A 16506-nucleotide genomic window follows, 5' to 3' on the forward strand; every position below is an offset into this window, starting at 1 on the left:
GCCCGGAGCCTCACCAGGGGAACGCGGCCATCTTGCGCCGGTCACATGACAGCGCGCGTGGCCGCGCCTTCCGCCGGCAGCCCCGGCCCGCCCCGCGCGCGGGAAACGCCTGAGGGGGCCGAGCACAGAGCACAGAGACACATTTGTTGTTAAAGGTTTAGAGTTTATTGTGCAGAACGCGTCAAGTAAAAAGCCAGACTGGTGAAAGTAAAACAAAGTACAAAAATAAATAGACTTCTGTAATGGTATCACAATTCCACACAAAATAAAAAGATAAATATGTATAAATACAAAACAGCAAGTACAAAACCAAATTCTGGCACTTGCCAAGAGAAAGGCCTCATGAAAGTTTAAAAACAAAAACAAAAACAAAAAAGACCCTTGTGCTATAATGCTTTATTACACACTGGAAACATGCTTGAAGAACAAGAGGTTTAGATGTGAAACCCTAAGAGAAGGGAAACATTCATTTTTACTAACACACTAAACCTATCTGTGCATCAACATATTGCCTATGCTAATAATAAATACAGCACATCAAACATCCATTAAAAACATCAATCTTTAGTGCTGCCATATCAACAGCACCTTCTGTCATCTGTGACACAGATTACTCTTGTCACTGTAAATTCTTTCTCTCAAGATGTTTTCCACTCCTAAGGAAAACTGGGAATTAAAACACAGCTTTGTCGCCCATTGGATAAGCAGGAAACTTGCCTGGGGCATTTTCTGTACTACAGCTGGGATTTTAAAGCACCACAGCATTAGTACGAAGGAGGCAGGTCTTCCACTGGTTAAACTCTTCTATTTTCACCATCAGGGAAGCCCCTGGCCCCAGGCTTTCAAACAAACTAAGCAGTGTCATTCTTCAAGGTGCTGGGGCAGTGTTTGTGCCATTTTGCAAGCATGCAATTTGGGTAACTTAGTGCCTGGTATAACACAGCATCACGAGCTGCAGAGGACAGACTTGGGGGCAGATAAAAGCCACAGGCTGATGCCAATCCACTTGCCCATGAAATAACTGTCCTCATCCCATTATTAATGTTCCTCCTTCATGCTATTTACCACAATGAAATTTTCAGTTAATCTTTCTTCTCTTACATTCATGTCAACACACTACAAAGCCTCCAAAGTTTAGTGTGTTGTATTGTATTGACACTGGGAAAGTAACAAAACATAACCTAATTTACATTCTGGCAGTCAGTTCTCTACTGCAAGGATTATACAGCTGAGCTTTTCTCTATAGAACTTTGTTAATATCACGTCTCAAGTTCATTAAAAGAAGGTGCAGAATGATGCTCCCCTCAAGTTGATGGATAATATCCATCAGTTGGAAGACTAAGGTAGAATATGACCATGATCTTTTAATGTTAGATATTCGTAAATACAAAAGTGTTGGGATTTAGTAGGGATTCCCCACCTGCAGAAATCATGACTTCAGTACAAGGGCCTGTTAGATCACACAGCAGAAGATAAACTCAGAAAAACTGCCACTTCATCCATTAAATGTAACATATCTGAATTACTATTACAGACTGAAATAACTATTTAAGTCTGAAATGGTAAAACAGCTAAAATTTTACCTTCTGCAGTTTTTGTAGAACATATACATCTCCATGTTGGACAGATGTTTCCATAAGAAAATGCAGTAGACAGCAGGGCAATAAAAACCCAGGGCCCTTTCAGCAGAGTGGTTTGATCTACCACACATATAGATGGACATTTTTGGTTTGATCAGTGGATGTTTGTCCAACAGCCTGACTGTGAATTTGGACCACATCTGTCCAGCTCAGAGAAATGCAAAACATTTGGTACAAGGCCTTTAGTACTGAAATTGAGCTAATCTCATTCCTACAGAAAGTACATTCAGAACAGCTGCTGACAAACTCACTGATTTGAAAGATCACTTTTGTTTAAATTAAGTTCGGGGGATTCTTTTCACATTTAGCTGCTTTAACTTTATGGTATGAAACTAAATATATACCCATGACTTACTTATGGTGGCACTCACACACAGAAATTGCAATTTAAGTAATGCAAAAAGCACATGTAAGACACTAGAATTAGAAAGTGTGAAAAAGTCACAAATTACCTTCATGTTGCCCCGTGCTAGTCTTTAAATAAACAAGATTATGAATCTTTTATACATTAATACTAGTCTGTACACAAGTTCTAACATGCAATTTTCCCACAAGCATTAGAGCTTCAAAGCAGCTTCAATATGATTGTGTTATGTGTCATCTGAAAATGACAAAGTAGGTTTATGATGTCTAAATATACATCTATGTAAAGAAGATGCAATATTAAAAATCGGTGCTGACAAAGCCATCATTAAAACACAGCCATTTTATCCCAGTGAATGTTGTCTTCTTAAATTATCACAACATTTGGCTTCTTTCTTTGGGTTCTTCCTGCATATGCTCCTAAAAATAAGTAGAAACGTTACCATATTACAATTAGTAGTAATGGTTTTTGAAACAGGATTATCCAACAAAAATAGCCAAAAAAAATCAGGACAATTTTTTTAAAGCAGTATTATGCATTCAGTGACTACTTTTTAAATGACAGTTTTCATAATGGTACACCCCAAAAACCTTATGAAAACTACCTATAGGTTTAAAAGTAGTGACATTTTATAGTATTGCCTTACTTGGTAACTATTCTATCTTCTTTTCTGCTATTCTAAAACAAGTACAACCACAATTTACAAATTTTTAAAAGAACTATTGCATAATCAGCCATTTCATCGATCTTGGTTAAGTTTAACTATGCCATGGATTACTTTAAAAAAAATAAATTAAAAAATATCATACAAGCTGAATACTTAACATAACTCTTTCCTTTTGTCATATTAATTAAAACAAGAGACAGCTGTAGGCTCCCATATGTCAATAAGACAATCAGAATTAGAGATGCAGTATGAAAATCATCAGGCAGAGCCCTTATAAAAGGAAGGATGCTTAAGTAAAAAAATAATAAATAAACAAACAAATAAGTCTTTCCAGAGGGAGCAAGTACATACATACATATATTAAAAAATCCATATTGTAGTATGCATAGCACAAGTATCTTCCAGGAATGAGGGTTCAGCACTGCAGGCTGCTAAGCAGCACAACTCAGCATTCTTTAGGTTCAAGCAGTTATCAAGACAGTGCAGCAGTGTGAGCAAACATTTCCACAAAGCAGTGAAAACCATGTCACAGGTGCAGAGCAGTGGGAATGGAAGACAGCCATGGAAGAGGAATGACTACCAGGCAGTAAATGAAGGTGACAAAGGAAGTGCCAGTCCTTTTTGGGCTCTTTGGTTACTCCTGCTCAGAGCTGCCGTGATTACTTACAGGTGTCCCAGGACTACAACCAGCACAAGCCAAAGCAGTAAATTCCCAGGGCTATGATCAGCACAGGCCAAAGCAGGAATTCCCAGAGCCCTCACATCTCCACAGGTTCCCAGGACACAAAAGGCATTCTCACTGGCCCTGCCCTCCCCAGTGCTGTGCTCTTCACATCACCTGGGATCTCAGAGGACAGACAACCAGGCTGACAGACACAGCCTTTTCAGTGATTAACACTACCCCTTGACTCACCTCAAGTGTCCTCCAAGCTATAGAAAAATGTCCCACAAGGAACAGGATATTACAGTAATAGTACACCAGTGTGCAAAAATACCCCAGCAATCTAGCCTAAGGAACTGAAGAAGGCAAATTTGAATAAAAACAGTGACAGTTCTGAAAACAAGGGACAATCACATGAGGCCTCTCTCCTGGGACAAAGGACAGACCTGCTACTCACACACAGCAGGTCTGAGGCTTCCTGAAGCCAACACACTTCACAGCCCCGTACCTCACATGGGCAAGTTATGCCCTTGGCTTGGCCAAGAGCTGCCACCACCCAGATATCCTGTGTGCCTCCTGCCTCTATTTCCTTTCCACAGGAAAAGGAAACTGGGGAGAGGAGATGAACAGGCCTTGTTGTAGGAGCAACCTAATCTCAACCGCTTTCTAACACAATCAGACTTCATTAGATGCCCTGCCTGGCACCCCTTGAAAGCTACTGATGGAACAGCTCAGCCTGATTTAAACTAATTAAACTTAAAAAAAATACTGTTACAAGTCTGTGCTTTTCTCTTAAGCACAGAACTTTGGATTCAAGGAGTAAAAACCAACAAAAACTAAGTTTAGGATTGCCACTTGATTCCTAAACAAAAAACAATCAGTCTGAGTGGTATTAAAGTTGCAAAGCACTTTGCATATAGAATTTAAAACAACAATCAGGAGAACAAAAGAAAAAAACGTTGGACAAGTATGTTATTTTCTTCTGAAGGTTTGTGTCATATTGAAGTTGTACGTCTTTATAATTATAACAACTGTATCTTACTAGCCCTCCTTCCCTTTTTGCCCCTCTAATAAGCTAAATTTAATTGGTAGTCAGGAATGAACAAAGAAAACAGATTAAATCAACACCCTATTTAACATACTGCCAAACTTTTCACTATTCACATTTCATCCATATTTAAGGAAACCATACTCTATTTAAATATATTTAAATTCAGTTCTTTCATTATTGCAAAATTATGCAAATTGTTTCTTTCATGCCCATGTAACAACTTCAGAATGCATTTCTATTCATTCAGTGCAAGAAGTCTAACGTACTTCTGAAGGAGCACACAGAGGTGTTGGTATTGCACCACAGGAACATGGGTGATGTCCAAGCTCTACGTGAGGCTACACTGAGCAGCCAGAACTAACCCACATAAAACTGGTTAGCCACACCTGCCTGAAGTTCCAAGAGGGCCACTGCAGAAGGCACTCAGTGACTTTCCAAATATTTGACAAACAGCAACAAGGCAAAGAGAAGTTTGGAGATACATCCCAAAGGAGTTTTTTCATTGCCAAGTATGACCTGTCACAACTTTGGTAATTATGACTAAGATAAACCTGGGGACTTCCTGAGCAGAGCAGCACACGCTGCCAACACAGAATTCTGAGTGTTGAATGCTTAACTGGATGTCTGGTGCCAGACACAATGTAAACACCACTGTGGTTTCATTATGAGCTCAGTGGGAATTACATGGGTTTGGGGATAGGATCCAAACCTGGAATCAGTGCCAGACCTGACCCTGACACCACCTAACACTACTACTCTTTTACAACCTCTGTAATACTGTAACTAGCAGAGGTTTTGATTGTTTTGTTGTCCCTGTTTTTCAGCATGCTCCTTTACTAGTCAGCAGCAAACTTGCAGATGAACACTTGCCTTAATGGCTACCTCTGGTCGCAAAAATTATATTATTTACTTTTTCTGCTTTATATTTCAGGAAGGTTATTTATTATCTTTGCTAATTTTTCTGTAGAGTCACTGAGCCCAACCAAACAACTGCCTTGCTCTACTTTGGTGATGACAGCAGAACTAAGTACAGAAAAATAAATGAACACACTCTGGTTGTGATCTCATCACCTGCCTTTTATCTCCCCCTCTGATACTGCAATGCTATCTGTGTTTATGCATTCTGCCTCACTGTACATCCTTCTGTGGCCACTTCTTTTGACTTCACAAAGCAGCATCTGGGAAAACATCCCATTTAACCAGTGTAAAACACACTGCCTTCAAGCTCACACACACTCTCTGCCAGCACTGCTCTGGGGCACCAATAAATAAGCATTTCCCTTATAGGAAAGGTTTGATCCTTAACACATACAGATTATTTAAAGTATTATGGAAAACAGATGAAATCCTACTACATTAAACATTTCCCTTATTAAGCCCCAAAATTCCCAATTTTTATCCTTGACTTGTGGAACTCTCCTTTGAGAACAAAGTGTAATTCAGATCTTAAATATTTTTAAAACCTATCAACCACTTTACCTTTTGATAAATCTAGGCTTACCACTTAAGAAATTGAAAATCTAATTAAAAAAATAGAAATTGTGTAAGACCATTCATAGTGATTTATCAGAGGTTCAGCATTATTATCAAACCTTTTATATAAAAGGTAACCAATCAGTAATCTCTGTATGGTAGCACCAAAATGCTCCACTTTTAAACTTGGGTTATTAAGACATAAACATGCTGTAAGATGCTACAGGAATATATATATATATATATATGTAAATTTTAGGACTGTATGATGAGTTGGAGGAGTTGGAAACTGTCCTTCCTGTCCTTTAAATATGCTCCATGCTGAAGATGTGTGTGCAGAACTTAGAACCAAATGACATGAAGATTCTAATCCAAGTCTATTTTGACTACTAGCAATTTCTCAACAGTTCCAGTGAATATATCTGGCAATCTCTTTTATGACTGGGCATCCAGTGAGTGAAAGCAAATGAGCTGTGCAGCACATTCTATACACTATGTCTATAGAATCTGAAAGTGGATGGTTCAGTTACCAGCACAGGTTTGTTTGAGAGATAGGTTAAACTTAAGGCAGAGCAAAGCAGGTGCACAAGGAAAGGAAAACAATATATTGCCAATTTACTTTGTCTAGATACTAGAAACTTATTTACTATAAGATCCAAGCACCAATTTTCTACACACCTGAAACAGCCTTGTTAGGCACTCTGCTCCCTGCAGCCTTCCTTCTATTTTGCTCAACCCCATTCACTGAGGCCTTAGAGGTTCTAATTAAATATAAAACAGTTAATAAGTCACTTGCAATAAAGTTGAAAGACTGTATACAAAAATATAGACACTATCAAAATGTGTTTGGCATGAAGACATTTTTACAATGTCCCACAGAGCCTCTTCCTGACCACCAGTACAGTTCCTATTGATATTATTATGGTTTACATAGACATGTTAAGTAAGAGAACATCTCCCCATAAACAGACTGAAAAACGCTATTGAAGAAACTGATTTAGTTTGGATACCATGGAATTACAGTCCACATATTAAAATACAGTATTTCATTAAGTGGAAGCAAAGCTTCATGGAATGAATGTTACAAATAGAAATGTTGGAACAGTGTAAATGAAGACAATACACAAGAAGATGACAACAATAAATATATTCCTGCAGTATAAGGTAAAACAAAGCTTCATCACTCTCTCAAAATACTGAGACAAGTAATTATTTTTACTCTGAACAACAGTTGTACTGTTATGTGTATATTATGTGTAAACATTATTCATCAATCACTGTTCTTGCACTTTGAAATTAGTTTCATCTTTAGGCTAGAAAGATGCTGTGCTCTTACCCTTGTCTGCAAAGCAGTCTATGAACTGGAGCATTCTGTCCTTGGTTTGGTTGAAGTATGCTGTTAAAACACAAACTTTTATTAGTGCTTTTTCCCTTTAAAAATAAAAGCCTCTCAAGAAATACTAAATTGTGCCTCATCTTTCACATAACAAATTTCAGGAAGGCTAACAGGTTCTGTAATGAAAATGACACATAGGCAAACTGGCTGGAATTGAAAATCCAGCATAGGATGACTACTTCCACTATTTAAAACAAAGAAACAAAAAAAGCACACAGATAGATGTCCCTCAGCAGCGCCTTGGGTTCCCAGTCATTGATGAGAACACACAGGAAAAAGGGCTGAATTGCTTACAGTAGTCCTTGAAGGCTGAACTGTATGAGTAGACAGCATGTCTTCAAAGCTTTTGGGTAAACAGGGGATAACATCTGTTTTTAAGAGATGCCAGGTATCTGACTTTTAATATGAGATAAACATGCAGACAGGCCTCATAAGAGAGCAGCTGTAATCTCCCTGAACAACATGTACTGAACACTGTAGTTTCTGTGATCTGAGCAAACAATCACACAGTCAAAGAACAAAATTTTCCTCACATTAAAAAGCCACTACTTTTCTGACAGCTTTCTAAAGATAAGCATTATCAATAATTCAACTGCAAAGTAAAAGGTATTAGAAAAAGTAGCAGTGCCAAACTGAAGTTTAATAGAGCATCTCAAAAAAAAAACCTTGAACTTGAGCACCATGACTTAAAGCCATAAATAAATAACTTCTGAAGATAAAATTTCAGAAATTACTCTGAAGAAAACATATTTTCCTAACTTATAATAAGCTAATAGACCCTTTTCTCAGGCCATGGTAAATCAGATTTCATTAATTTTCATGACAATAGTAGCAGGAATTGAGCTGATCAATGGCAAACCAACAGTACAGATCACATTACTGTAAGACAGTTTCTTAAAAGCATTTTAATACAAGTAACCATCACCTACCGATTTTGAGGAGTTTTTTGTTTTATGATTATTTTTTTACTTGGTATTCCCATTTCTGAAGCCCTAGAGAAACAAAAGTATTGAAACATATTTCAGTTAGCAAATCATCATCCGGGTCTTGAACCGAAACACTCAGAGAAAGCCTACAAGAGGAACTACACCTACATGTAATACTGCCAGAGCAGTCCTACAGATGATCACTTCTTTATTCAGAAGCAAGTGTAACAAGTGTCCACCATGTTCCAAGATAATGCCTGCTACCATTCCCCCAAAAACTCTGCCAGAGATACTCTATTAAGTGTCTCTATTGCTGGGCACTTTAGATAGATAAAATCACTTGGGGCACTTTTTACTTTTTACAATTTGCAAAATTAACCATAAACTAAGCATCCACCACTGCATTATAGTGTAAATGCACAACTTGGAGCAAACATTTTTCTCCTTACAAACAGGAAGACTCTTAAAAGTAAGAGCAAAATACAATTAGCAAGACACCATAAACCTGGAAAGCTTTTTACTCTTTTTACTTATTCTTCCTAGCAGAGATGTCAGCTTGCAAAGAAATTGTTATTCCATAAACTCCTCATTATTTCCTATGCCTCCTACTCCTTTTCTTGTACCCCTTCTACCAACCCTCCCCACCCATGGGAGAGCTGCACATACTTCATGTACTTTTTCCTGTCCAGAGATTTCTGTGTGGCTGTTGAAAGTGTCACTCGCTCTCTTGGGCTCTTTACTTTATCCTAAAAAAAAAGAGGATACAGAAGAAAGTTACCTACAAAAGCATAATTAAAAATTTAGATTTAAGAAACATTGTACATGAATCTCTTAAAAGCAAAATGGCTCAGTACTTAAAAGTCCTGCAGCAGTTTACAATCCCTGGGAGATAACACACCATTTGCCTGAGCATCTTCTCTTTACGGACTTCGCGATCGTGCCGCAGGATGTTCATTCTCTCCGACGCGCCCATGGTGAAAAAGATGTCATGGATGTCATACAGAGCAGCTCGCAGCTGGAAAGAATCATTGAAATGTTCAGTAAATATTCAATCAAGTTTACATGCCCATGGTTTTGAACATCAAGCTCTTTTTGCTTTCAATCTAAACAAAACACTTCGTAATTTTGAAAACCGTTTTTTGATATCAAATAATTTTGTGTCAAGCAAAAAAAATGGAATCTTCTCTTCTTTAAATGTTTTACTCTAAACAAAGCCACTCTCAAGGTTTCATGTATTTATGTTACAAAAGCAGAATAGCTAGGAAAGACCAAAAAAAAGGTTTAAATTGTGTCACCTGAGCCAGTACTCTTTCATGAAGGGATGCATCTTGTGCTGACACAGTTCCTCTTTTCAATGGGGCTTCAGATTGAAAATTTTTTAGGAACTCCAGAGTATCCTGGGAAAGATGGGAAAATAAGAGTAAACACCAGGCATAACCCTTCATAACAAAACAATCATTACAAACAGTACACACAGCAAACAGATTCTTTGTTTGCCTTGGACCTTGTGACACTAAACAATGCAGCACTCAAACATGTTCATGTGCAGCCCCAAAATCTGCTGAGAACAGAAAATGCAGGATTTCATCTATCAATGGAAGGCAGGAACAAAAACAAACAGGAGAAGAAGCTGTCTATTACAAAAAAAAACCGCTGATCTTACTTTTACAGTTTGCTTAAGATGTTTCAGTTTTTCTGTCTGCAGGAGTCTACGAGTGAGAAATCCCTTTGCCACTGCTGTGATCTTGTCGAACTTCATTTGTATCTCCGGACTGAAAACCTTAAAAAAAATCCAAAACTTTTTATAGAAAAGCAAGAATTATGAATTATTTATCAAATAACATCCATCAAGTGACATAAGTTTCCAATAAGAAAAAAGCTGTTGATAAAGCTTTGACTGGGCTCAAAGTACCCACCATAATTTAGCAGACGCAATACATTGCTATATGATTATTTTGCAAATGTGAGTAAGAAAAATAACTTACACAGTTCTCTGATGCAATCAAAGTTGACACAGGAACAGATACTAAAATTTTCTGTTACTAGTGCCTTACAAAAAAATGAGGGCCTTTTAAGATAAAAGTAAATCTGTCTTTTCCTTTACCTGAATCCACCTAGTTTTGATCCTATTACTTGGCCTGCATACTGAGGTCTTTATAACTCCACTACCTGATGGTGCCCAGAGATAGAATGAAGTTTCACTTGTTGAAGAAAAGGTGTTGGGTGTTGTATGAGCAAAACCTGCATAGAAAACAGAACACACAGTTCAACACACACTTCTGCCCAAAGTAATGCCTGTCTGTGGATACATTCAGCTCGAGGGTCACAGCTTTGTCTGCAAGGTCAATTACAGGCAAGAAGCAAGTTAAATATTTCTGACTGATTTCCATGCAAAATTTGCTAAACAAAAGACAGAACAAAACATTTCACAACGTTCTGGAACAGGTGAGAGGTGTTCCATCAGCTATAGCTGTACTGCCTTGCAGTTAGGAACCCCTGGCAGAGCCCCTCAAAACCTCCTACACAAATGTTGACCACCTGGCCCAGCGCTGTGCAGCTACATGGCACGAGGATAATCCTTGTGGGACATGATGCAAATCCACATCCTCATCCTTGATCAAAGGAGGCTATTCTTAGCTTGTTTTCCTTGGATGTGCCCTAAAACAGTTACATAACAAACACAGTACATGGAACTGTTCAAGGATGGCTGAACCTGTGCTAAATGGCAGTGACACAAAGATGCAACAGCTTTTGTTTCACAAATGCTGCCCCCAGCTGAGGGCAGCAGCCTTCTGTGTATCCTGAGCAGCCCTAGGGCAGGAACACCGCGCTTATCCACACAGCTGGTCCAGTCAAGCACTGTAGAACAAAGTAGATCACAACACTTAATCTATAGTCTTCCCTTCCAGTTTTACCAATGCTGGTGGAGTTTGTGTTATGGACTGTCTCCAGCTGAGACTGCACACTTTCCAGCAAGCCACCTTCACTTTTTTTCCTCCACTCCAACTCCATCCTGCTGTTAATATTCACTTTGGAAATTTCTATTTCTGTTGTAGTAACCTTCTCTCCTTTTGAATTTCTCTTCTTCTCTTCCAGTTCCTACAAAAGGAAGATTCAATCATGAGACTATTTTTCCAACTCTGCAAAGCAACAGAATATAGATTCAAACTCAATTGCTTCCTGAAAAACTTCCAAACAACACAAAACCTTTGCTTATTCTTCCTGTTGAACTTACCTTCAATTCCTCCTGTTCTCTCTCTTGTTCAGCTATCAGAATCGACAGTTGTTGTGCATGCTGTTCTTCAAGTCTCTTTTTCACTTCTTCAAAGGTCAGCTCGTTAGTTTTTAAAATACCTTCTGAGAAAATACATAACAAAGAATCAAATATTAAATACTCTCTATATGATCTTTGCCAGAGACATCCATCCTTTATTAGAGGTAATCTGCCTCATCAGTAAAACGTTAAAAGGATGTCTTTGATATCAGGTTTCCTTGATATCAAGTTCCCACTATGTATTGCACAGAACCCCATCATTTACTAGTCCTTCAAAGTATTTGCACATGCATATTTGTGAACTAAACTTGTGGATGGAACAGTAACACCAAAAGCCTATATTAGAACAGGGACATGGAAAATACAGCTCTAAGAATTGTTACACTTGCTGGAGTGAATTAATGTTACTTATGCCACTTCAGCCTCATTTAGTAGAGACACATGCAGATGTAACACAGTCTTGAATTTGAAGAAAATATCTATACGGTTTTATTTTCATTTATGTGGGCTATCTTTTCTTTCAGTAGTCTTATTTAGACCTCATGGCATAAGACAATTGTCTTAGTAAAACTAAATTCCAGCTCCTAGACTGAAATGGGAAATCAGTATTTGTGAAGTCAAATTAAATTAGAGAAATGAGACTTCTGAAAAGAAACACCAATGACTAATGATCACTGGGGTTTTTTCTAAAATATTTATAAACTGTGAAGTAACCCTCAAGCACAGGAAATCTTTTACCTTTTGTCGTATTTTCAAGGACTGCATTCTTGGTAATGTAAACTGATCCCACGGGATATTTCTGTTCTTGCAGCCACTGCTTCTCTTGTTCTTCCATTCCAACTCTGAGAACACAGGAACTGTTTTCTTTCTGGCAGTTGTCAGTGTCCAAATCAAGTCTACGTTTTACCTTTTCATAATTTTCTGGGAACTGCTCATTTGCTGAGGAAACATTTGGAGTATTATCCAGCTGCTGTCGCACATTCTTGCTCTGCAGTAGTAGTGGAGATGGATTTTCCACGTCGTAAGATTTATTGAGTTCCACTGGGGAATTACATTTAATGTTTTCTGCCAAAGTAGCTGCTTTCATTTCATTCACAGCCAGGATCTTCTGTGTCCTGCTGACACCTGGAAGTCTGCCAGGGCAGACTGTAGTGAAGTCCACCATGAACTTTGGCACTGATTCAGACACATTGTTTTTATCTGCAATATCTTGCATGATTAAATCCATTGTTCTACCCTTACCTTTAGGACTTAGCTCATAAGCATTCACAGGGTTGTTTATAATGATGTGTCCCATGGATAAAGGCCTGGGGCGCCGTCGGTGCATTTTAGGGCTCATGCTTGGCTCTGGGCTCGGCAATTTGGCATAAGAGCCTGTGAGGCTCCTAACAATGCTACTGTCACGCTCAAACATAGAATTCTTTTTCAATTCCTCATCTGAATCTGAATCCACCAAGGGGGGTGTTCCAACTCTCATAGGTATGTCTACTTTAGAAAAACTGGATAAAGTGGACATACTTGTGTTATTTGTATGAGTAGAGGCACAGTGGAGAAGGGTATTTGATTTATTAAGACTAGGTTTATCAAGTGTCTGAGCAGTGCAACTTCTGCCTGTAAGCTTTGCCCTCTCTTTGACAGAGTCAGTTGTTTTAACACCATCATTTTCTTTATCCGAATGACTTTCACTCGTACTCCTCTTTGAATTGCTTTTTGAGGTACGCTTGCTCTGCTCTTTCTCTATGTACTCCCTAGACTTCTTTATCAGGTTCTGAAGACTCATTACACACGGATCTTGGACATCCTCATCTGATGGTGACCCCACTCGTCCCTCCTGCTTCTGCAGAGCATGAGATGGGACCTTGTTACACGCCTTGTCAGGAGATGCAGCCCTTGGACACGGCACATCTTCCGAGAAGCGACTCTCACCTGGCTTTGAAGAAATGTTTTCTTCTGCTGCTTTAACTACTTCTGTCCCATTTGATGTCCTTTGCCCTGAAGTACCTGATGGTCTAAGTTCTGACTTTTCAAGGTCCATGGAACTCTGCCTTTCAGGAGTACATGCTGAATTGATATCTGATAGAGTTGTGAAGTCAGTCAAAGCCTTTGAATCCAAACCAGGGCAAGAACTCTCAGCCTTTGATGTGTTCACACCACTCATGCTATGTCCCTTCTTCATCTGCAAATGAAAATTTTAAAAAATGGCAGATTTTCAATGAAATCTCAGAATCTCAGATTCCTGCAAACTTCACTTGAACTTAAAAAAAAATTAAAAACTAACTTTACTTAAGTGAGAATTACATGTTACTTCCAGCCAGCATTTGTTTAAAAGCATTTTCACACTACAATTATCCTATGAGCTGTGTCTCAGTTATCAAAAGGATACATTTGAAAAAAAATCCCAAACAAATTTACATTATTTTTGTATTGAACATACTTTCCTGGTCTGCTGGTCAAACCCCAAGCCAGCTGACTGTTGCCACACACACTCAGTAAACAATGCAAACTACAAAGTGTTGCTTGCCACCTTGGTAACTCAACAAACTCAGTATTAACTATTTAAGCAACAGTTTAAACTAAAGGCTGTATTATAGCTGTTCCAAAGACATACAATAACTCCTTGATTAGATGTATATAGTAGTCTTTTAAATTAAAACCTCTATTAAATTCATCATTGAAGCAGCAAAGAAAAAATAGTTGCAGTAAAATTTTAAAGCACACAACAGAATTTCAAGTTGTTGTGAAAGTAATTTTAATTCTGTAATCATAAAGTTGCATATAGATTATTTTATGATTAAGCTATAAGCTTGCAAATAAAGCAGCTCTAACACACGGGAGTTGTTCACTTGTTTTAACAATCTAGTTGTTTCCAATACTCTCACAAAAGAAGCAGTGAGCTCTGTCTTTTACATACAGCAAAAGCAGCAGTGAAAAGCAAGGCCATGCACTACAATGAGTCTCAGTAAATGATCAGTATCAGGACACACAGAATGAAATACTAGCAAATGCTGGTTCTGGAGAGTTAACTGCTATTCATTTCAAGTTTATACTGGGGAATACTTAAACCCCAGCACTTTCTCAAAATGTCTATAAGCAGTGATTTTCTGTAAATCTATGAGGCAGCTTAGGACTAACACTACCTGGACATTTTCTACAATCTCCTGAACACGAGTCAATAAAGCTTTTTTCCGGGACTCCCGCTTCCTGCTCTCTAGCTCCAGTGCTTTCTCCTTATACTGCTGTATTTCCTTTTTCTTCTCAAGGCTGAGCTGCAAAACAAAGTGTAAGAAACATAGTTTACATCACTAAATGCAAATTTCAATGCACAATTACAGAAATAAATTCAAAAGAAAAAAAACAGAACAAAACAATTAGAAGAACAGAAAACACCTGAAATTTTGTGCATATGTTAAATGCCAGCTTCTTCTCAATCAATTTTTAAGGGAAGGTGTACAAAATGCCTTCTTGGCACACATGCAAATGAACATGAATTTATAACACATTTATAAAATTGTCCATGAACATTACATGCTACGCTATCAATCTGACACAGGATTCAGAGATTTTTTCTAAAAAACCTTTCAACATCCATGCACTTGTAAATGAAGAATGTGACAATATATCTGCAATTTATATCTGCATCCTGATTTTTGGACATTGTAAGAAACTCTCTCCCATTTCTTCCCATCACTGAAACAAGGAAGTCAGCTGCAGTATTGCAGGAACTACCAACAATCTTCAGCTTAGCTCTGTTTGCATTAGCACAGAATGACTTAACATAATTGATAAGCCTGTGGAATACATTAGAGGAAGATGCAAACATATGCAAAAAAAATTCATTAAAAGCTTTTTAACTATCTTGGCATTTCTTATTTACATTTTTTACACAATTAAAATAATTCACATGTTCAATATTTGAAATGTCAATATGATTTTATGTGAAGCCCAGCTGTAACATTATTGAAAATAATAAACAATTGTGCTCCCTTTAGGAAGAAAACTTCTAAAAAAATTAAAGCAAATGTAGTCAGTGTGAGGGGGGGAAAAAGTATATTTAACCCCTTATTTTGTAAGAGTAAGGCTAGGAATGCTTAGAATACACTAAGCAGCAGGTCAGATGACAGCTCACACAGACATCTTCAGTAGAATCATTACATGTGCACATCAAAGCCAGTGCCAATAGCACAGTTAGCACACCAGGGAGGAAAAGGAATAAAAAAAGGCCTTACCAGAGGGGAAAGCACAGGAACTCCATAGAATTGAATGAGGGAGACATTTTTGCTCTGAACAGTCAAAGAAGGTTTTCCTTTTATTGCCTCTTCTTGGATTCTGGAAAGATGCTTCCTACAGAATATTTCATAGTCCTCCATCTTCATGTTATCTAAACTGCGAAGAATAATAACATTACTCTTCCGTGTACTTCCAAGACATCGAAGGGAAAACAACATCACCACTAATTCTGTGTCACTATGTTTTGGGAAGCAAATTTTACACTAGAAAACTGAATTAAGTTTCTCTTCCTCCTATCATTACCAAAGCCTGCAAAACTCTTCGTTATTTTCCCTTATGAAAGGAGAATCTGCATATATGAGCAAAAAGAATGATCACGAGCACACAGAGAAGAAAGCAAGCATTGAGATAATCAGGATTTACAAAACTGTACCTGCTATAGATAATTTCCATCAAAGACTAAACCTTTGAGATCTTCCACAACAAGACAGATCCTGTCAACTGTTAAAAAACCGCAAAAACCCAGCCCAAACAAAACTGCAGCCCAATTGAGTTAAAAAAATAATTAAAAAAAAAAAAAAGCCTTTACATGTTTAGGGGGCTCAGAGGAATTTGTTTCACTCCCGTGAGCCTCCGTCTCGCTACATCCCTGTATGAACAGACGCCAATACTTACACGACAAAAAAGAAAGAAATAAATCAATTGCAGCCATGTCTCCCTAAAAGCGGCCAAATATCTGAAATATCTCTCACTGCCCGTCCCCACCGGAGCGAGCCCTGCAGCGGCGGGCAAGGCCTGACCACGCTTTGTTCCCTGGCACGCCGCTC

At 38.2% G+C, this 16506-nt stretch overlaps 2 protein-coding genes across 2 annotated transcripts in view; both read right to left on the reverse strand.

The window, feature by feature from the left end:
* Window positions 1–46, reverse strand: part of VPS35L (VPS35 endosomal protein sorting factor like) — a 44392-nt gene extending 44346 nt beyond the window's left edge. Inside the window, exon 1 of the mRNA XM_031056504.1 lies at window positions 15–46. Coding sequence (XP_030912364.1) covers window positions 15–31 — 17 coding nt within the window. The 5' untranslated portion in view covers window positions 32–46. The remainder of the gene's footprint in view (window positions 1–14) is intronic.
* Window positions 47–142: 96 nt separating this feature from the next.
* Window positions 143–16506, reverse strand: part of CCP110 (centriolar coiled-coil protein 110) — a 17926-nt gene continuing 1562 nt past the window's right edge. The window contains exons 3-16 of the mRNA XM_031056500.1: window positions 15679–15835; window positions 14590–14718; window positions 12191–13628; window positions 11414–11535; window positions 11094–11277; window positions 10283–10419; window positions 9842–9958; window positions 9474–9575; window positions 9077–9193; window positions 8845–8924; window positions 8182–8244; window positions 7193–7252; window positions 6535–6617; window positions 143–2423 (exon numbers count right to left, since the gene is read on the reverse strand). Of these exons, the coding sequence (XP_030912360.1) occupies window positions 2371–2423; window positions 6535–6617; window positions 7193–7252; window positions 8182–8244; window positions 8845–8924; window positions 9077–9193; window positions 9474–9575; window positions 9842–9958; window positions 10283–10419; window positions 11094–11277; window positions 11414–11535; window positions 12191–13628; window positions 14590–14718; window positions 15679–15825 (2832 nt within the window). The 5' untranslated portion in view covers window positions 15826–15835 and the 3' untranslated portion in view covers window positions 143–2370. The remainder of the gene's footprint in view (window positions 2424–6534; window positions 6618–7192; window positions 7253–8181; window positions 8245–8844; window positions 8925–9076; window positions 9194–9473; window positions 9576–9841; window positions 9959–10282; window positions 10420–11093; window positions 11278–11413; window positions 11536–12190; window positions 13629–14589; window positions 14719–15678; window positions 15836–16506) is intronic.

Source organism: Geospiza fortis, unplaced genomic scaffold (assembly GCF_000277835.1).
Source record: "Geospiza fortis unplaced genomic scaffold, GeoFor_1.0 scaffold237, whole genome shotgun sequence".
Taxonomy (NCBI): Eukaryota; Metazoa; Chordata; class Aves; order Passeriformes; family Thraupidae; genus Geospiza; species Geospiza fortis.